The sequence below is a fragment of the Sorex fumeus genome, unplaced genomic scaffold, assembly GCF_029834395.1.
Source record: "Sorex fumeus unplaced genomic scaffold, SorFum_2.1 ptg000020l, whole genome shotgun sequence".
Classification (NCBI taxonomy): Eukaryota; Metazoa; Chordata; class Mammalia; order Eulipotyphla; family Soricidae; genus Sorex; species Sorex fumeus.
The window spans coordinates 14,579,729-14,600,487 of record NW_026606077.1 but is presented as its reverse complement, the minus strand read 5'-3'; the positions used below and the strand labels follow the sequence as shown (position 1 = coordinate 14,600,487).

Here is a 20,759-nt window from a genome sequence, read left to right as displayed (position 1 = left end):
GCTTGGAGGCAGGTTGAGCAATGGTGTCTGAAGTTGTCTTGCTTTAAGAAAGAAGAACAAAACCCAAGTTTTGTTCCCATTTCTGAGGAACTGCGTCTGGCCAGGTGCCTGTGTTCTGCCAGGCACCTGGTTTCTTAGCAGCTCTCTGCAGGGAGCCCGCGGGCATGGCACTCAGCTCCCCTATGCCTGGCCCGCAGGGCAGAGAGGAAATGGCTCCCAGAGTGTGAGAGACGGAGCGGGCGGGCGGGATCGGGCAACTTGGGCGACCCTGAGGCAGCGTGTGGGTTGAGCTGTCTCTCCCTTGTTCTTTCTCAGGAGGCAGGAGCAGTTCCAGAGAAATGCTGAGAGCTACAACGGTGCTGTGCGTGAGAAGTACACCTGGTCGCAGGACTACACCGATCTGGAGGTCAAGGTGCCTGTGCCCAGGCACGTGGTGAAGGGCAGACAGGTGAGCGCAGGCTCTACAGCACACACAGAGCCCTCCTTTTCTCAGACAGGTGCTTACCTAGCCCCTCGGCCAGCTTCCTGGGGTCCGTGGGTTGCTTTTTATTGGCTTATTGTTGGTTCCTTTTGATTTGGGGCCTCACCCAGCATTGCTCAGGATTTCCTGGTGGTTCTGTGCTTAGAGTGGTGGGGATCAAATCTGGGTGGACCCCATGCAAGCAGCACCTTTCCAGGTTCCTTCCTGTTTTTCTGTGCTGAGCATTGTGTTTTAGATACCGTTCTCCACAGCCCACACTGCATTTGGCCACCCGCAGTGACCCTTGGAGGGACCTGCTCTTCAGAGGTGCTGGAGCACGGTCCTGCCCGAGGAAACACGCGGGGCCTGCGCTCGCCTGGGGGCTCTGACTCCTCAGCCAGCAGGAGCGATGGGAGGAGTGGTGTTTACGCGGGAGCTTTGCTGAGCATAGCATAATTATAGACCATTAGAACGTGGTTTCACTTTAGAGTAGAAAATCCCTACTCTAATAAGTGAAGAGGGACATGAGAATCTTCAGTATAAAAAAATAACGCATTCGCCAGAAACCTTCATGAGAATCTGTATCCTGAAAAGTGATATCTCTCATAATCTATAGATGAGGAATCTAGGCACAGAGACATTCCTCTGTCACCCAAGCCGACACAGGAGATTGACGGCTGTGTCCCCCTTCTCCCTGTCACCCCAGGAGCAGTTAAGCTCTCCATCTGGGGGTGAGTGAGTGTTGCATGAACCCAGAGGCAGAGCCATGTTTTATGTCTTCTCTGAGCTCGGGCTTTTCTCCCCATGTTACACCCCCCACTTTGTCAAGTCAAGCTCTGCTCACTTCTTCCAAAGATGCCTCCCCAAGAATGAGACACAGGTGGGGGTGCATGATCCCTCCCTTCACGCCCCAGGCTTGCCAGGCAGTGCCCTGGGCGCTCTCGTCTCTGCTGCTCTGCTGGTTGGGGGCAGCCCCCACACTTGGGGAGTGGGGTGCCCGGAGACTGCCCTTTGGATTTGCATCTTCCTGCTGGGACCAGACAAATCAGCTTGTTCCGTGGCTGCTGCTGCCTTTAAGGTGCTGTGTGGCTGTGGCTCGGGGCCGTGGGCTGCGGGGTGCAGGGAGAGGCTGCCTCTGGCATGGCTCAGGCTGGCCCTCAGAGGCACTTGTGAGCTCTGGGCAGTGTGTCCTCGTGCTCACCAGGGCAGTTCTGCCCTTGGTCCCTTCTGCAGGACTCGGTCGCTGAGGTGTCTGTGATAATCCCCAGGACTCTACGCTGCTCTGAACCTGGGCGGTGAAAGCTGGTAGATGGGTGGGCATGCTGAGGGCCACTTGGTGTGGAGAGAGTGTGTCTGCCCTCTGGGTGGGCTCAAGCCAGTGTTCCTCTGCCCAGAGGTAGGTCTGTGGGGGAGCCTGAATTCCCACCTTGGTCTGACCCGAAGGTCAGTCAGTGTGACGTTCCACAGCCAACTCCTATCTTCCGTGGGCCAGGCGCCATCTGCCAGTCTGAAATTGCCTTAGTCTTGCAGTCAGTAGTCAAGTTTGCTTTTTCATGTCATTCTTGTTTTACTGTAACGTTAACAAACTTGGGTCTCAGTTTCGGGGTGAACTAAGATTTTTTTCGTGCCACATTCTGGAATGCGGATTATCTCGCATCTTCGGGCTTTTGTCGGTCTTGGGATTTTTCTTCACGTTGGCATTTACTCTCTGGACCGGCTCCTTCCCAGCTGCTCCCTGAGGTACCTGTCACAGCCGCCTGCCGCCAGGTTTATTTTTGGCTCCTGTCAGTGGCACCTGTCAGGATCCATCCTGATGGCCCAGGAATGCAGCAGCTCGCTGACGAGGCCTCAGTGGTTCTGGGTTTGAGAGTAGCTCTCCTTGGGGGTCCCTGCGGAGTCTTGGCATTTCCTGCTTGGTTTCTGCCTCACCGTGTACGGGCTGTCAGATCACGCAGGAACGTGATGCGGCAGATGCAAGCCACTTCTTTCACGCACGACAAAAGAAAAAAATTTTTCCCCCCGGTGAGCCTAAAGAAAATCTTCTTAAAGTGAATCTAATAAAATAATAAAACTTGTGAGATCTTTTCTTCTCCATGTTTCTTTGCTTCACCCACAGTGCGTAGGAAAAACAGGGTTCAGAGAAGGCAGCGCGAGCTCGTGATGCAGTCGTGCCCTGCTCTGGCCGGTGAGCCTCTGTGCTGGGCACGGCGCTGTTGGATGACTGGATTTTAGTGCTGGAAGGTTGTTGTTCGGTTTGGTTTTGGGGGCCACACAGGCATGCTCAGGGATGCTCAATCCTAGAGGGCTGGGAGACCCTGTGGGGTGCTAGAGTTGAGCCTGGGTCAGCTGCATGTAGGGTGGGCGCCTTCCCAACTGTGCTTTCTCCAGCTCCTGATGCTGCACAGTTGGGACCCAGAGACTTTTCTGGCGGACCTCTAATTTCACAGATGGAGAGAACTCCTGGTGACCAAGATCCCCGAGGCCTGAGGGCAGCCTTGGGTGAGCTGGTGGCGACATGGTTGATCGATTCTGGCCCTTCCCTCAGCCTGCTTGATCACCGTTTGAGCAGAAAATGTCAGGAGACTGTCACCAGTGAAATTATGACTGGGAGACATTGAGTGACAAGTGAATTATTTCCTCATTCTTCTTCTTTCTCTTGGAGGTGGGTGGGCTTTGCTGCTGCCGAGACTCTGCTGGCGGGGACACAACCATGCCTTCCCGGTCTCTGTCCTCACCCTGGGAGCTTTCCGAAACAGCCAGCACTGTGGTGCCTGGATGTGTCTTGTATGGTGACGTTTGCCCTGGGCTTGTTGCAGCTGATGAAATTCGTGCTAAAAGCTCGTAACATGGTGTTCTCATCTCTGAACGAGTTTAGAAACAATGTAGGAAGACTTTATTCTAGGAAACTTCCAGAACAGAAAAGACTAATAGACTGCGTTGATTCGTTTTATTTTTATATTTTTGAATGCATAGCACATTTACCTGTGCAGAAATAGGAAAGTGTTGCATGAAAGTCTCTCTGGCCAGCTCCCTGCTGTGTTCCCACCCAGCCTGTACACTGCATTGGCATCTGGAGTCTGGGCAGTCTTGGCGCCTTGAGACTGAAGGAGAGGCTGCAGTGCCGCACCCACCTCCATACATGCACTGGCCCCTCCCAGGGGTTGCTCTTGGCTGTTCTGCCGTTCCCATATGCCCTCCCTCCACAGCTCGCACCCAGGGCTTCCCCATCATATGGCCCGCTGTTACTCCAGAGGCCAGTGCTCTGCACTTCCAGGGCCTTTGCCCCTTCTAGGGGCAGGCAGATTGCTAAACTAGTCTCTGTGGGCATCTTTGATTCACTGCCCAGCCGCGGAAACCGTGCTTCCCTTGCTTGCCTGTTGACCTGGTCTCTGGTCTGGGAGAGCAGGGGAGAGTGTCACGTGCTTCTGGCCTCTGCTGCTTGCTTGAGACCACCCCAGCTTTGCTAGGGCAAGGTCGGAGAAGCTGGAGCATCTTTCTTCCCTGCCCTGCACCTACTTGTGCCCAGACTTTGTCTCTGCCACTCTGTATGGGCCTGTTTTCAGCAGTAGGTGTGGCCATGACATGTGACGGCAACTCCGTAACTTGACCGAACCGACAGACTGTGTGTGTGGTCGACCTGAGAGTGAGATTCCCGTCTCTCTCTGTGTTTGACCTGTGCTTCCTGACGTCATCTGCTTCTCTCTGCAGATTGGCTGTAGGTCTGTTTTCTTGAGAGAAAGATTTCTTGAAGTTATTTAGTTTTTCATTTGGATTATTTGTCGTTTTATTGTGGAGTAGTTAAGAGTTCTTTTTAATTCTAGATACTAGACCCTTATCAGATGAATGATTTTCCGCAGTTTTCTCCTGTTCCCTGTGTTGCCTCTGTCTGTCATGTCTTATGGTTTCAGGCCGTGAGAAGGGACTGTGGTCAAGGCGCAGGAGGCCCAGCGCCCCTTGGCTTTCACCAGCTGCCACTGGCGGTGTGGCAAAGCTTTGAAGTCAGGGTGGCAGAAACAGCCTGGGATTTAGGGCTTTGTGGCCGTCCTCCAGCAAACACTGCGTGCAGGGCAGACACCGTTATGTCTTCAACTGGAGTTTGACTTCTGGGGTCTTCTCAGGACCTTCATCTCTGTGCCCTTGGAACCAGGAAGCAGCACAGACCCTGTCACTGGTGTCCTTGGGCTGCCTGGTTTCAGCAGCCTGCAGTTATTGTATCTTTGTAGTAAAGATCCTTATTTTTTGTTCCTCTGTTTCCATCTTTTGTAACCTTCCATGCATAGTATTTTAGTTCACTCATTATTTTTATAGACACATACACACTCTCTCTCTCTTTCTCTCTCTCTCTCTATATACATATATATGTACACACACACACATATATTGAGTTCTCTTAGACTTTACTCTGGGAATTATAATCAACATTCTGTAAACAATGTGCTATTATTACAATGAGCTTATTTTGGTTCAGTATAGGATTTTTCAACTTGTTTTGTTTTGGGCCACACCTGGCAGTGCTCAGAGCTTACTCCTTCCTGTGTTTGCGTTCAGGGATCACTGCTGGTGGGCTCGGGGACCGTTTGGGGTTCCAGGGGCTGAACCTGGGTCAGCAGCGTGCAACGCAGACGCCCTCCCCACTGGACTGTCTTCCTGGCAGGAGTTTTCAACTTCATAGTGGTCTGAAAGTGGCATATATTCAGTAGGAAACCCAGTGCTGTGTATTTCTCAGCTGTGTGTGTTAAATGGCGAGGGTCTGTGTAACCATTCATCTTTTTCCTTTGAGTATAATAATGAATTCCATGAGAAGTTCAGCATTGAGGTAAGATTTCTGTGGTACGCGATTCTGCCCAGCTCTTGACTGCTATCTGAACGAACTTAAGATGGACGACGCTGAGCTCGCAGGGCTGGGGCCAGGACTGGAAACAGGAGAGTGGATGGGGCTCTTGCCTGGTACATGACCAGCCGGGTTGGTTCCCTGGTACTCCATATGGTCCCCTGAGCCCTCCAGGAGAGAGCCCTCCTCACAGCCAGATGTGCCCCCCCCCCCTCCAAAAAAAGAGCTAAATAGGTGCTGCTGAAATGTGATGCTTATGTTTTTCAGGCCCATTCACAGTGCTGGGGTCAGTGTGCGTCAGACCTGGGCCCGAAGTTATGGAGGGTGTATGCTCCAGTTTGCAGGTTCTCTCTTTTAGTCACTGAAATCTGATTCTGAGGGTCGCAGTGGACTTTTGTTGTTTTCCCTCTAATCACTCATGAATCTGAGGGGTTTTTTAGTCAGAGAATCAGCCACTTACCTTTCTTTAATCGTCAGAGATGTTTGATGATTCAGGCTCTGTGTTTGCAGAAGTGTTGATATTTATGGTCTTGGCATGCAGTTACCTCTCCACCACCCCAAAGCCCCCATGAACCCTCACCCAAGCTCCTGAGTTTTCTTAGAGCAGTTTTATAAAAAATAATTTCTTACTGATACGCTCTGTGGGAGTTCCTGTGCATGTCTTGGTTTTCAGTGCATGGCCAGACTCTTAGAGCCCACGAAGACTGGCAGATTCACAGGCTTTGAGTCTGTGGCCGGTTTGCATGCAGCATAGCCTTATTTTTCACCCCTGCGTGAGCCATTCTTTCTTGTTTCTTTTTGTCTTTCTGTTGTTGAAAATGGTCAGTTTTAGTAATCACATTGTTATCTGGAAATCGGATCCCCCCCTCCCCCGTATTTTCACCCAGGACTGGATATAGAGTCTCTTCTTGATCGTAGAGCAGAGCAGGGCAGTGGCTGCCTGAGATGGCCCAAAGCACCGAAACCCAGAGACTTAGTGACTGCCGAGGTATTCCATGGACGTTTGGGCCAGGCTTTATCATTCACTGGGAAATTCTGCTGGGACTCTCTTCTGGCAGTGCTCAGGAATCACTCTTGTTGGGCTCGGGGGACCCTGTGGGGTGCCGCGGATTGAACCCGAGTTGGTCACAAGTAGGGCAAATGATGTCCCCGCTGTACCATTGCTCTGACCCCACTTGCTCTTGAAGAAGAGCTTTGAGTCCAGGGTGAGAGGCTTGGCCCTCAGGTTCCTGAGGCGTATCTGCAGCTGTGCTTGTTGGGGTGCTCTTCTAAGCTCAGGAGTTTGTTCTTCCAAGGTTTGAAAGGACCTACGGTCATTATTTCATTATTTTCCACTGTTATTGGCCACCTCAGCTGTAAACCACTGGCTGAAATTGTCTTTAGCAATTGTCATCTGCTTCGAGGGCAGAGAGCTTCAGAGCCCACGGAAAAATGGCCTCACAAGTGGGGTCCTTCTGGGAACCGCATCCCCCTGATCAGACAGCCACTGTTCTGTGAGGGCTGCAGCATGGACAGAGCTCAGAGACACAGGCACTAATGGAAGGACGGCAGCTGATGCCCCCAGCTCTATCTGACTGATTATCTTCCACGTGGCATCTTACTCCTTTTTTCACTGCGCTTTTAGAGGAGATTTTCTTACTTGGGCTCAAATTGGATCCTTCTTCCTCTTTTTTTTTTAAATTTAATTTCTTATAAAGATACTATGATTTACAAGGTTTTTCATAGTTGAGATTCAGGCCAACAGTGTCCCAGCGCCAGTGGCACCACCAGTGCCCGTTTCTCTCCACCAGGGTCCCCAGGCCCCTCTCACCCACCCCAGCCTGACCCCCCCAGACAGGCACATTTTTAGTTCAGTTGTTGTAGGTGGGTCTCCTGCCTGCAGCTCAGTGCTGTGGGCTCTTTAGACCTGTGCTCCTACCTCAGCTCCATGCCATCCATGTGCCCAGTCCACTTTCCTTTTTAATTTTTCTTGAGAATTTTTTAAATTGAGATTTAATTGAGTATTACATTATATTACATTATAATACTGAGCATGATTTGCCACGTGTATATATTGTGAAGGGATTGCTACGGGAATTTTGTTAACATCTTTCATGTAGTTCTTTTTTTATTCTTATAATGAGAAAATTTTAAAAATTACAATTTACAAAAAAGATTGATCGATTTTGAAATCCATGGCCAAGGGCTTTGTCATTGTCTGATATTTCCTGTTCCACAGATGAGTGATATCATCTGATAGTCTTCCTTTTCCCTTAATTTGCCTCATACCTTTGTGCCATCCATGTTGCAGAGAGAAGCCCTGATCCCGTAAGGAGGAAGTCAGGTGTGTCTGCAGCTTTTGGTACACAAAATGCGTTGTCAATTTCTGACCACACATTATATTCCTAGGACTTGCTTACCTTAGGCCTAAAAGTAGTTTGTATTAGACCTCCTCACAGTCTTCCACAGTCTGAAGTTCTCTCTGTTTGGTCGTGATCAGGTTCACAGTGGTATGTGGTAAATACAGCCCTTGAACATCTATTCATGTAGGTGTGTTTTGGGTAGGCGGGGGGCACACTCATCTGCGCTCAGGGATCCCTCCTGGTAGTGAGACTGTATGGGATGCCAGGGACTGAACCTGGGTTGACAGTGTGCAAGGTAAGCGCCCTACCTGCTATGCTGTCTGTCCCACCCTGATGTGGTTATTTTGATCTTTCTTCTTCTTCTTTTTTTTTTACCATTAAAATATTTTTACTTTTGTAAAGTTGTTCACAATAATGGGTTATATTCAATATTTTGACACCAGTCCCACCACCAACACACCCTCCCACCACCATTATTTTGTATTTCCCACTGCTTCTCAAACCTACTGAACAGGCAGGTGCTAGATAATTTATTTGTATTGTCCACTATGAATAAACATAGGATGTTATGTGGCCGCAAGAGTGGCCACATGCGCCTAGAAATCTAAAATTTTAGATAATTTGGGTCTGGAGAAATCTCTGCTGCAAGCTGCTCAGTTCCGAGATTCTTCTGTGTGTCTCTGGATCGTGGCCGTTGATGAGCTTAAGTCAGAGGAGGCAGCTTGTGGGTGTGACATCCAGGGTCCCACAGGGAAAGGGATATGAGAAGGACGACGGGCCCATCCCCTACCCCGTGAGGCCTGGAGTTTGCCGTCACTAATCCCGAGTACCTGGGATTTTCATTGAGTTCTGGAAAATAGTGGCTGCGGGGATCCCTAGGGGGCAGGCGGAGGGATGACACCTACTCCATGGGAGGCACCCTGGTGAAGTCGGTCTGGCGCAAAGTCCGGAGGCATCTCTGCAGCAAGCTGCTCGGTTCCAAGATTCCTTTGTGTGTCTCTCAACTTCTCTTCTTAACTTGAATGTTTTCCTTATAGAAATCACTACAAAGTTATTAAATCACTACAAAGTTATTCATAATAAAGTTTTTCAGGCATACATCATTCTAACACCTATTAAATTTTTTAAATATAGATACACATTTCTTGGGGACAGAGCAATAGTTCAGTGGGCAAGGTGTTTGCCTTGCACACATGTGACCCAGGTTCAATCCCTACATCCCGTATTGTCCGCCAGAAGTAATTCCTTAGGGCAGAGCCAGGAGTAAGCCCTGAGCATTGCCAGGTTTGACCCCCACACTCCTCAAATAAAAACCAGTGACATTCTCAGGGCCAGAGAATTAGTGTAGTGCAGAGGCCTCACCTGGCACCCACTCCCTGTGCCCCTCTCCCTCCGCTGCATTGTGGGCAGTAGGTGTTGGTGGCATCTGCTGTGCTGACTGGTTCCCTGCCTTTGCGGGAGCTGACGGGGGTGCTCCCGGGGTTCGGGGTCAGCGTGTCACATAAGGTGGCTCAGAGGGCTTCTCTGTTCAGAGGTGCTGAGACGCTACAGCTCGCCACTGCAGACACGTCCCCATGCACTGAGGCAGTAAGGGCCCCTGGCCTGTGTGCTGGGTCCTGTTAGCCTTTGGGCACTGGAGGGACACTGGACTGTGCCTGTCACTTTGCAGAGGCAGCTGAGTCCACTGTGAGTCCTTGACGGACTGATCAGGACCCTTGCCCTGAGGACCCGCCCTGTGCCAAATCCGAATTTGCCCCAGCTAGCCACACAAAAAGTGGCAACACCTCTGTGCATGTGTCTGGTCACTGCCCTTTGGGCAGCCCCATCTCTCCTCCCCACAGCTTGGGCCAGCAGTAGAGACCTCGGGACCTGAGATTTAAAATCGGTTTCCAAATCAGATCCCACTGCAAGCACTACTGCGGATGTGAAGCTCTGGGTCTGTGAGCGTTTTCCATGTGTTCGTCCCCGGGGTCAGAGGAAAGTCCCCTGCAGACTCTCCGGCACCCTCATACCCAGCAGGGTCTCGTGTGTCCAGTCAGCGTGGGTGTGCACAGGCGTCAGCGTTGACGGTACAGCGGGGCACCGCCAGCAGGCGTTCTGTCTCCTTTCCTTTCCCCATGGTGGAGCTGATGCCTGTCCCGGAACACATGTACTGGCCAGGGCATGTGGCAGCAAGGACAGACCCCTGTGAGCAGCTCTCAGTGCACCAAGGAGGAAAAGTGTCCTGGAGACGGACCGTGGGAGGAGGCTCCGAGTTGGTTTCTTCTAGAACGAGGTTAAAAGCGGGGCCCTGGCCCGACCCCTGGGTTGAGCCTGGCAGACTGTGGCCACTGCAGACAGCAGTGGGTCTCCCCCAGAGGAGAGATGGGTTCGGGCTAATGGACATAGCCGTTTAAGCGTGGACCCAAGGCTGCTGCAGGCCAGTGGATGGGAGCAGCGCCAAGGTTGTGCCCTGGCTCGTCAGGTGGCAGTTGGTTGCCGTGGGTTTCTTCACCCAGGACAGTACCTTGTGGACCCCATCGTCCAGGAGCACTCTGGGCACCGCTGCCTGCCACCGAATAACTCTGCTCTCCTTCAGGTCTCCGTGGCCCTCAGCAGCAGCTCCATCCGAGTGGCCGTGCAGGAGGAGAGCGGGGAGTGTGTCCTCATGGAGGGGAAGTTCACCCACAAGATCAACACCGAGAGCTCACTCTGGAGCCTTGAGCCCGGGAAGTGCGTGTCGGTGAGTGTCGGCTCTGTGGTGGGCTCTGCGTGCTGTTGCCACAGTGTGACTTCTGCCTTGAAGGGTGACCATGGCCCCCAGGTCCCTACTGCCGTGCCCCGGGTTCCACCACCTCATCTGAGGTGCTGATGCTGCCCCGAAACTTGGGGAAGCCGCAGGGTCGCTGTACTTGAGCAGGACATGTCCAGAGGTGGTGGCTCCAGCAAGCGGAGGCCACCTCTGAGGCAGGAGTAGACACATGGCCACAGAAGAACAGTCAGTGGCTGTTCTCAGAGACCTGTGCAGGACGGGGTGGGAGGGGTGTCAGGAGGTCCCGTTGCGGCAAGATCCACACTGGGGTGGCAGGCAGGCAGATGCTCTGTCAGCCTGAGACCTTGACAAAGGAAGGGTGGAAATGTGCCTGCCAAAAGGAAGGCGGAGGGTTGTGGGGGTGGGGAGTTCCCTGGGGTCACTGGTAGCGGGATTGGGGGTGGGAGCACTGTGTGCTTGGACCACCCTCAGCTTTGTGAAAGGTGGTATCTGTATTATAAAAAATAACAACAGAGACTGGTTGATTCTATGAATGCTAGTCTGAAAGATGGGAGTTAATGAATCCAGAGTCCAGCAGCCCTTCTTAGGTGTTTCTCAGCTGGCCCTTCAGCCCCACCCTGTGTGCTCCTGGGCTCTGAGTGTGGTGTGTCCCCGGCCTGCCCCCGGTCAGCTGTGCAGCTCCTGGGCTTCAGGGTCTTCCCGGTGGCTCCAGCAGGGACCTGACCGTTGTCGCCTGTTTGCATGCCTGTGGCTCTGTGACCAGTGGCTGTGAGATTCTCCTGCCCTGCCAGGTCGTGGTGTGGGGGTAGGCCCTCCCTGACCGAGACACACCTGTTTGTCCTTCGCCTGTCTGGGAGGAGATGGATGTAGGGGTAGAGGGATGCACGGCCTGCCTTGCTGGGGGCCTGGACAGGGCTGCTGGTCCATGCTGTACCCGGCTGCCTCTGCACAGCGCCTGCCAGGTCTGGGCTCCTTCAGAAGCCAGGAGGGAGTCTCCATGTTCCCAGAGCCCTGCATATGTGCGTAGCTGCCATCCTGAAAATGGCACCATGTCCTCCGTGTCACTCCCAAGGGTGGTGCATGACCTTCCCACTATGCAAGCCGTGTTCACTACCTCCTGCGGCCCCGGATGTAGCCTGATCACCTGTCTCCCTGCTTACCACTTGGAAAAGTATGTTGTCTCGGTTCCTTCCTGGAGCTTGCTGTTAGCATGGCCCAGCCTCCAAGACATCAGAAACCAAGACCAGGGCGCAGGAGGCCCCCAACCAGGGGAGCACCCTCGGAGGGGTCAGATGAAACCAGGGAGCACCCTCGAGAGGTCAGGAGACTCCCAAGTAACAACCTCAGAGGGTAGGAGACCAGGGAGCACCCATCAGGAGACTCCAGGGAGCACCCTCAAAGGTCAGGATGCCATCCCGGCCCCTTCCCCCCGCACATGCAGTCATGTTTTGGTCTGGTCTGAACTCATTTGGGGGAGTCTGGACCAGCCTCGCTTGCTACGCACTAGAGATGCTGAGTCACTTCTCAGAGCTTCCGTGACCAGGACCCTGTCCCCCCGGGCTGTGCAGGTGCTTCCCGTCAGGCCAGCGCTGTGCCTTAGTGCTTGGTCACTGGCCCCAGACTCTGGTCATCCTTCACTTTTGTTAGACTGGGAGCATTGGACAGCTGCTGCCAGTTCCCCTGCTGAGTGGTGGCCCTAGTCACACACTCGGACAATTAAAGGCAACAAGGCAAGGTTCTGTCTCTCAAGGGCCATAGGGGACCAGAACAGTCCCCCGGGTCCTGGCTAATATCCCAGAACCTGCAGATGGGGCTTCCGTCCAGGAAAGAGCCTTGAAGCATGTGATCACGTCGAGATGCAGAGATGATCATGGGTGGTTCTCTGAACCCCAAGCCCAGTGACACGTGTGACAGACCTGCAGAAGATGTGGTACAGCCTGGGGATGTAACACCTGAGCATCCACAGAGTCTGCCGCACCCTGGGTTCAACCTCCAGCAGAGAGGAAATGTCTGTGGGTGAAGCTTGTGCAGCTGCCCCAGGACTTTTGCATGGGCTCAGTCGCACAGTCTCTAAAGCCTCAGAAGAACAATGCAGGGCATTGAGCACCTTGCCTAGTGCTTGGGCTAGGTCTTGACTTACAGCCATCTTGGCGAACAGCTGCACATTCTCCCCACACGTCAGCACATGTGTAACGGTCTGTGCCCTGACTCCGTGTGTCAGCACACGTTTAACAGTCTGTATGCTCACTCCACACGTCAGCACACGTGGAACAGTGTCTCTACGTTCACTCCACATGTTAGCACACGTGTAAAAGTACATGCTCACTCCACACGTCAGCACACGTGGAACAGTGTCTCTACGCTCACTCCACACGTCAGCACACGTATAAAAGTACATGCTCAATCCACACGTCAGCACACGTGGAACAGTGTCTACGCTCACTCCACACAGCGCACATAGCAGTGTACACGCTCACTCCATGTGCAGCATACATGTAATAGTATATACTCTCCACATGTCAGCACACATGTAACATTGTGCATGCTCACTCCACGTGTCAGCGTACATGTTACACACGGTGTCCACGCTCTCCATGTGCACACACCATGTATTTCCACCACCCTTTGCTGCCTGAACTGTGGCTCCTGTCTGCTGATCCCAGGCAGGCAGCGGTGGCAGCTGAGCCTTGCCTCCCTCCTCCCACACTGAATGGAAATGAGGCTCTCGACTCGGCAGACTCCTGTTGACGGGCATGGCCAGCCTGGTGCATTGCTGAGTCTCCAGTCCCAGAGGCCCTTGGCTTGTCATGGCCTCTCACGGCCAGCCAGTGGCAGGGATTTCACACAGGGTCCTTAGGAACGGGCGCCGTGCTGGGCATCTGTATCATTGTCTGTCTCTGATGCTCTGTGCAGCACTCTGCCCCGGTCGGTATCGTGTGCACAGGACCAGATGAGCCTCTCCCTTGGCCTGTGTCTGCATCTGTGTTTTGCAGGACTTGATTCCGATAGGTTAGGCTCTGCGCGTAAGTTCCAGGCCACCTGGAGTCCTGGAATCGGTGGGGAAGGCTGAGTCCTCAGCCTTCCTTCTAGCATCTCAGAGGCTGGGCGGAGCGGGGCTCCCCTGGACAGGAAGAGCTGTGGGACCAGCGTGTCCCCGCACACGAGCCGGACTGTTCCCACAGAGCCAGCAGCTGGCCGTGTTGCGGGAGGAGGCTTGAGCACAGCTGGACCTTGGGGTCATCTGGTGCCGGAGCGTGGGCCCACTCCACCTCCTGCCTCACACCTTGGTGGTTCAGCTGACAACATCCTCCCCTAAGAAACGGCTTAGTTGCTCTGGCGAGTCCTCGGTGTTGGAGCTGACCTAGTGAGCCGTATCCTCTTTTCAGCCCACGGCAGCCTGCAGGCAGCTGCAGGAGCCGCATCCCGCACCCAGCACACAGGCTCCCCGAATAGAAACGGGCTCTGACTAAGGAGGGAGGCACGGAAATGCCAGTGAGTCACCAGCGCGGGTGCTCGGGGTTCTCACTGGAGTTGGGAGTGTGCGAGGACACTGGGAGAAGCTGTTCAGTGACAGCCGAGAAACAGATTCTCGGTGTGGGGCTGGAACAGATGTCGGGCTGAGAGAAGCCCAGGAAACGCAGGGCGTGGTCACCAAGGTACAGGGGCTGCCCCGACCAGCTGAGTCTGAGATGCTCGGCACAGCAGCGGGCAGGTGGGCCCCAGCAGGGGACGGCGCCTTCGGCCAGTGGTGGCACCTGTGGAGGCTGCCAGTCCCCTGCCCCATGGAGGAGACATGTCCACAGGGGAGAGTTCTGTGTGCAGCCCTCACTGAGTGTCACCTGTGCACCAGCCCTAGCCCCCAGCCCCAGGTTCAGTCCAGAAGCATCACCCACAGATCCACAGTGGAGGCAGTCTGTCAAAACAAAACACCGTGCTGATAGAATGTTCCAGAAGAGAGGGAACACATCCACTAATGCCAGGGGGACAGTGGGCTGGATTCCTTGGTGGGGGGAGTTGAGCTGTTGGCTCCATCTGGCAACTCCGTGTTTTGGGGAATGGGCGATCACTGTTTCTTCACTAAATACGGAGAGGGTTGGGGGCCCACACCTCGCAGTCTGGGTAGACTCCTGGCTCTGTACTCAGGGATCACTCCTGTGGGTCTCAGGGATCATTTGGGATCTGGAGAGCACACCTAGGTCTGCTGTGTGCAAGGCCAGTGCCCCACGTACTGCTCTCCACCTCCTCATTGTCAGTTTAGATGAAAAAGGTCAAAACTGTTCAGAAAAGATGTGATTCATGTCTGCTGACATGTGGAGTGAGCGTGTAGACACTGTTACATGTATGCTGACCCATGGAGTGAGTGTGCGGACACTTACATATGTGCTGATGTGGAGTGAGCATATAGACACTGTTACATGTGTGCTGACACGTGGCGTGTGCGTGAAGACACATGTGTGCTGATATGGGTGAGCATGCAGACGTGCTGACATGTGTAGTGACCATGCATACCTGTATTACATGTGTGCTGACGGGGAGTGTGCGTGCAAACACTGTCACATGTGTGCTTACGTATGGAGTATGTGTGCTGACAGTGGGGTTGAGGACCGATAACCAGAGCAGAGATGGAATGCTTTAGTGGAGTGGGTATTTAATTCCAGCAACTGGTAGTTTAAAACCATTCTGAAGGTCATCAGAGTGAAAACGAAATAATCACAAAAAGCTGTTTAATGACCTTAGTCATTAAGAAGCACAAATGTCAGGCACAATGACTCATCCCGTCATGCAGTACAGCTGACCAGAAGAATTGGCAGTGCCAAGCCCTGCCCATGACAGAGCGAGTCTGGAAAACAGTCTGACAGTGGTTGAGAGGTAAATGGCCACTTGCCGTGGGAGCAGGCCAGCCCAGCACCAGGTTCCACTCAGGGTTGAGAGTAAACCCACGGAGACCTCGTGTGGCCTCAGGTGACAGTGCCCCAAGCCTTCCCCAGGCGTGTGGATAGCTGTGCCCGAGGGAGCAGATGTGAGTCCCGAGCATCGGGTGTGGTGGGCACAAGTCAGGAGATGGCAGTGTGCGCAGCGGGGACAGTCGAGCTACCCAGGAGCATGACAGCCTGGGGCTGAGTTTGGTGGCTGGCCACGTGCAGCAGGTTTCTTAGGTTCATGGAAGGTACCCGGGAAAGGCGTATCTGCTGTGTGCCAACTCTGCCTCCTCCTCCAGACCTGCCTTTTGCAGGGCGGTGCGGGGGGCTCCCAGTCAGTGCTGGGCCCAGGGGCCACCCTGGTACCCTCCACCAGGGACACCGTGGTCGGGTTGGTATTGAGCCAGCAGAGCTGTCCATGGTGCTCGGGGCCGCCTGCTCCCAGGCTCTCCAGCCCTCTGAGCGGTCTCCTGGCCCCCTGGGTTTTGTTTGTTTGATTTTTAGTCACAGAGTATTGAAATGGGAAGTCAAAGGATCCATCAGACTTTTGTGAGGGATGTTTTGTTCAGGTGCACTTCTTGTGGTCCTGCCTGAAAGAGGAGTCGGAGTTCTTGCCACAGCAGTGCGTCGGGATGGCAGAAGGAAGCTGGGCACACGGGGACAAGACTTGCCCGGCCCCACTGCTGGGAGAGCCCAGTCGTGGGGAATGATTGCAGGTGGCCAGGACTGCAGTAGGGTGAGGGGGACTTCTGGTGGGCGGGTATCTCCTTCGGGGGTCCAAGGTGGGCACATGCCATTATGAGAGTGTGAGATGTGCGAAGCACTCACTTTAAAGTGATAAATGGATGGTGGGTGATTTTTTTAAATCTAATTTCCCCCCAGGCAAAATGTGCCTTTTTTTTTTTCTTTTGGGTCACACCCAGCCATGCACAGGGGTTACTCCTGCCTCTGCACTCAGGAATTACTCCTGGCTGTGCTCAGGGGACCCTATGGGATGCTGGGAATTGAAGCCAGGTTGGCCACATGCAAGGCAAACACCCTGCCCACTGTGCTATCGCTCCAGCCCCTGTGCCTTATTTTTTGTTGTGGAAGGAGGGGGGTGGCCATGCCTGTTTCTGCTGCTAAGCAGCAAATGTCATTTAAGTCCTTGTGATTCTGCGTATGATCGCAAGGCCGCTTGGGACAGATGGCAGAGGGTCATGAAGAGTGGAAGTTCTGCAGCGCACCTGGGGCTGGAACAAGGGGAGAGGAGAGAGGAGCTGTGGGTGGGAGAGTGCTCAGCAGGGGAGAGCACGTGCCTGGCCTGCCAGGCCACAGGTCAGATCCTTGTCTCCAAGTTTTCCTCCCGTCCTCTAGAGCTGCTTCCTGGCCGTTTGCATTCGTGGATAGGGCTAGGGCAGAAACAAACTCTCATGTAGATGGTATTTTATTCAATGCAGTGGGCAGGTTTATTTTGGTTAGTTTTGTTTTTGTTTTGGGGCCACACCCAGTGATTGATGCGCAGGACTTACTCCTCGCTCTGCACCCTGGAGTCAGTCCTGGCTGTGCTTGGAGGGCCACACGGGGTAACCGGGATCGTTCCCAGATTGGCCACATGCAAAGCAAATGTCTTAACTGCTATGGCTCTGGCCCCACCATGGGCAGTTTTTAAACAGTATAACTGTTGCTGCTCAGCCTCTGTCTGGTTTGGGGGTCTTTGGCAGACCACCAATAGGAGAACATGACTCAGGTGTGTCATGGAGGCCTCCAGCCTCTTCCTCTCGGACTCGGGTGCTACTGTGGGCTAGCCCAGAGCACTGAGAGGGGGGTGCCTGGGAGTGCTGGACACCCCTGGAGGGTTTCAGCTCTGGCACCTCAGGGCTTCTCACAAGGGCACGAGTGTCCTCAGTGTCAGGGACTCTGCAGATGGGCAGTGTGCTGGGGTCACGGAGCCGGGACAGCTTGCTCCCTCGCGCTGCCCGCCCACCCTGCTCCTGTGCAGGACAGGCAGTGGCTGGTGGGGGCTGGGGGAGCTGCTCCCATGGAAGGCTGACGTCAGTGCCACCCTGGCGGTTTTCCTGGTGTTTCTCAGCCTCATGACCTCGTTAGTGCCCACCTGTCCCCTGGGCTGGTCGAGCCTGACCTGGAGCGGCACACTTTTCCCACCGGGCCTCCGCCTATATGTGAGGCCCAGATACCCCAACTCCTCACACGCACCCCCAGTCCCGAGCTGTCTCCAGCACATCTGTACCCCGAGTGCCTCCCTGTGTGAGTACGTCCCATGACTCGGGGCAACGCCAGGCGCGACCCCCTCACCTGCAGCCGCTTTCGGGGACCCTCGTGAGCTCCAGCCAGAGCCTGGGCTCCCTGCAAGCCTGTCTCCCCTGACCCCTGCCCCGCCCTGTACCTAGGTGAGTCTGAACAAGGTGGGCGAGTACTGGTGGAGTGCCATCCTGGAGGGCGAGGAGCACATCGACATCGAGAAGATCAACAAGGAGCGCTCCATGGCCACGGTGGACGATGAGGAGCACGCGGTGCTGGACAGGCTCACCTTCGACTACCACCAGAAGCTGCAGGGCAAACCGCAGAGCCACGAGCTGGTACGGGGCTGGACGCGGGCTGGGCGAGGCTGAGGCGGGCTGGGCGTGGGCCTGCTGCAGGGCTGGTGACGCAGCTGGGTACCAGCGGCTGCCCTCTGTGGGCGGGGGTGCCCACAGGCCACCTGGTGCCCACGCTGGGGTGCCGGTTCCACAGCTGATGGAGCCCAAGGGCTGCAGCGTCCCCTCCCCTGTGTGCTCTGTTCAGGTTTGGTCAGCGAAGCCCATGGGCAGAGCCTGTGACTGAGACATCCTGTCCCTGTGAAGGAGCGAGAGGCAGTGAGGGACAGTGGGGCCTGGCCATGGTGGGGGAGTGTGCACTGTGATCCCCCTTCCTGCTTGCCATAGTCCCCGGGTGCCTGTTCAGGGAAGAAAGGGTTGTGGTTCTCGGGTTAGTTCCGACCCGTGTCCCGGGAGCAGCAGGCATGGGCCTGGCGCTGTGTTGGTCAGAGGCCCCCGTGTGCCTTGGGATGACAGCGCAGCTGGGTCGGGAGAACACCTGTCTGCGCGCCCTAGGGTCCTGCCCAACCCACACCCAGGTCTGCCCCTGCCCAGGGAGTCCCCCGTCTACCTGGTGTGCCTGGACATCCCCTCGCTGGGGACGTCTGGGTTGCTTGTGGCTTGTCCCCTTGTCCACGGGCCAGGTTGGTGCCAGCATTCGATCGTCCTGCCGACTGCGCTTGGGGTGCCACCAGCGGGTTGGGGCCGGACCCCGTGGGTTCTGAGGGACCGTTCGGCCTAGGGGAGTCCCGGTACGGGGCTGGTCTCGGCCAGGAGGAGCCCTGAGAAGTGGCGGAGGCAGGGTGACCCACAGATCACTATGGTCTCTGGGGTGGGCTGGGGCCCCAGGGCAGCAGGCCCTGACACGGGCCCCGATGTGCAGCTGCCATCCGGGGGCCTGTGAAGGAGGGGCGCCGTCGCCTGCGGGCAGCCAGGGTGGGCTTTCCGAACCAGCTCCGTCCTGGTGTCCCTGTGCTGGGGGTTTGGGCAGGGCGTGGGGTGGCTCGTGCCCATCAGGCACTTGTGTTGACCATCGCTCAGCTCGGTTTGGCTTGAGGCTGGCCTGCCTGGGGACTGCATGTGGGTGGGTGTGGGTCAGTCCCACTGCTGGGAGGAAGGGAACTCAGTGACCACCCTGGGCAGATGCTCCCCTCACTGTCGGGACGGCAGCCCCGGCGAGCGGGGACAGGCAGGGAGACCTAGAGGTCCTACAGGCACCACACCACAGAGCCAGTCCTGCTCAGGCATGGCGGCCGGGCCCGCGTTAACCTTTGTCTGTTTTCTGTTTGTAGAAAGTCCATGAGATGCTGAAGAAGGGCTGGGACGCTGAGGGCTCGCCCTTCCGAGGCCAGCGCTTCGACCCGGCCATGTTCAACATCTCCCCTGGGGCTGTGCAGTTTTAGTGACGAAGGAGGCGAAGCCCTCGCCTGCAGGGAGCCCCCCGGCTCCCTGCCCTCCCGGGACTCAGGTCTCCTGGCCCTTCAGCCCCAGACTGCTCCGGAGGGGCCGGCGGGGATGCCCAGTGAGGAAGCTGGGGAAGGGGTCGCGGTCCCGCGCCTGTCTCCACTCTGCTCGCTGTCACACGGTCCCTGCTTGCTTTCCTTGTGCTTGGGGCGGGAGTGGCTCCTGCAGGGTCACTGCGGGGGTCCCGGCCCTGTGCCAGCCGGTGGGCTGGTCCCATGTGTGTCATGCCCCTGTGTCACTGTCGCCGCCTGTCATCTTGTCTTGGAACAGAAACGAGTCCTGCCTGTGGGGTCTGGGTGTTGGGAGAAAGTTCTGGCAACCATCTCGGGTGGCCTTCGCTCTCATCCAGGCAGACCTGGGGCCACCGAGCGGCTCCTCAGGAGCGTGTCACAGCAGCCGTTGTCCTCTGGTGGGGACCTGCACTCCCGCCGAACCCTGCTGCCCTCTGTCTGCCAGACAGGGAGGAGGAACCTGCCTGGCGGGATCAGCGGGAAATAAGATGACGAGAGGCAGCCCTGGGGAACCGGGTCTGGCAGCCGCGGGCACCCCCTGGTCTGCGGGCCGCCCGTGCTCAGCTGCCTCCGCCACCTCACGGGTTGCTGCGTGACGGGCGCCTTCTGGGGCTCTGGGGGCCCTGGGTCATTTGCCTTCTGTGCGTGTGGTTTTGTCGCTCTTGGTGTGTCCCGCCCTCCTGCCGTGACACACTGGTGGGGGCAGGGGTGCTGGTCCCATGCTGGCGGCTCAGCCTCCTTGGCTGGGCCTGCCTTCGGCCCCTTGCTGCTGCTGTGGCTGCCCGGAGCCTGTTTGCTCTCCCTAGGCACGGCAGCATGTCGGCCACCGAGCTCCAGCCGCCACCGTCCCAGGAGAGCAGCGCGCCCGCCTGTGACGTCACCCTGTTCCCAGTGTTGGTTTGCAATAAAATGTATTTAAGCATTGCTGGTGTGTGTGTGTGTGTGTGTGTGTGTGTGTGTGTGTGTGTGTGTGTGTGTCCTTGCTAGTCTCCCCCCTGCACTGGGAGAGAGAGAGTGTGTGCGCGCGTGAGTCCTTGCTGGTCTTTCCCCTGTACTGGGGGGGGGGGGGGGGGAGAGAGAGAGAGAGAGAGTGTGTGTGTGTGTGTGTGTGTGTGTGTGTGTGTCTCCTTGCTGGTCTCCCCCTGCACTGGAGTGTGTGTGTGTATGTTTGTGTGTCCTTGTTGGTCTCCCCCCTGCACTGGGAGTGTGTGGGTGTGTGGGTGTATGGTCCTTGCTGGTCTCCTCACCACACAGCTCTCACAAACCAACATGCTTTTGGTTGGGGAAACAAAAATCATTCTTGCCACTCACATCTGCTCACCAGTTCTGAGCCGCTCATGTACCCTGCTCTGGGTGCAGCTGGCACCCTACAGCCTCACCCACCCCGTCTAGGCCTGGGGAACA

At 55.6% G+C, this 20,759-nt stretch overlaps 1 protein-coding gene across 1 annotated transcript in view; it reads left to right on the top strand.

The window, feature by feature from the left end:
• NUDCD3 (NudC domain containing 3) overlaps window positions 1–20,279 on the top strand; it is a 67,491-nt gene extending 47,212 nt beyond the window's left edge. Inside the window, exons 3-6 of the mRNA XM_056113444.1 lie at window positions 316–448; window positions 10,212–10,355; window positions 17,695–17,883; window positions 19,173–20,279. Of these exons, the coding sequence (XP_055969419.1) occupies window positions 316–448; window positions 10,212–10,355; window positions 17,695–17,883; window positions 19,173–19,283 (577 nt within the window). The 3' untranslated portion in view covers window positions 19,284–20,279. The remainder of the gene's footprint in view (window positions 1–315; window positions 449–10,211; window positions 10,356–17,694; window positions 17,884–19,172) is intronic.
• The last annotated feature ends 480 nt before the right edge of the window (window positions 20,280–20,759 follow it).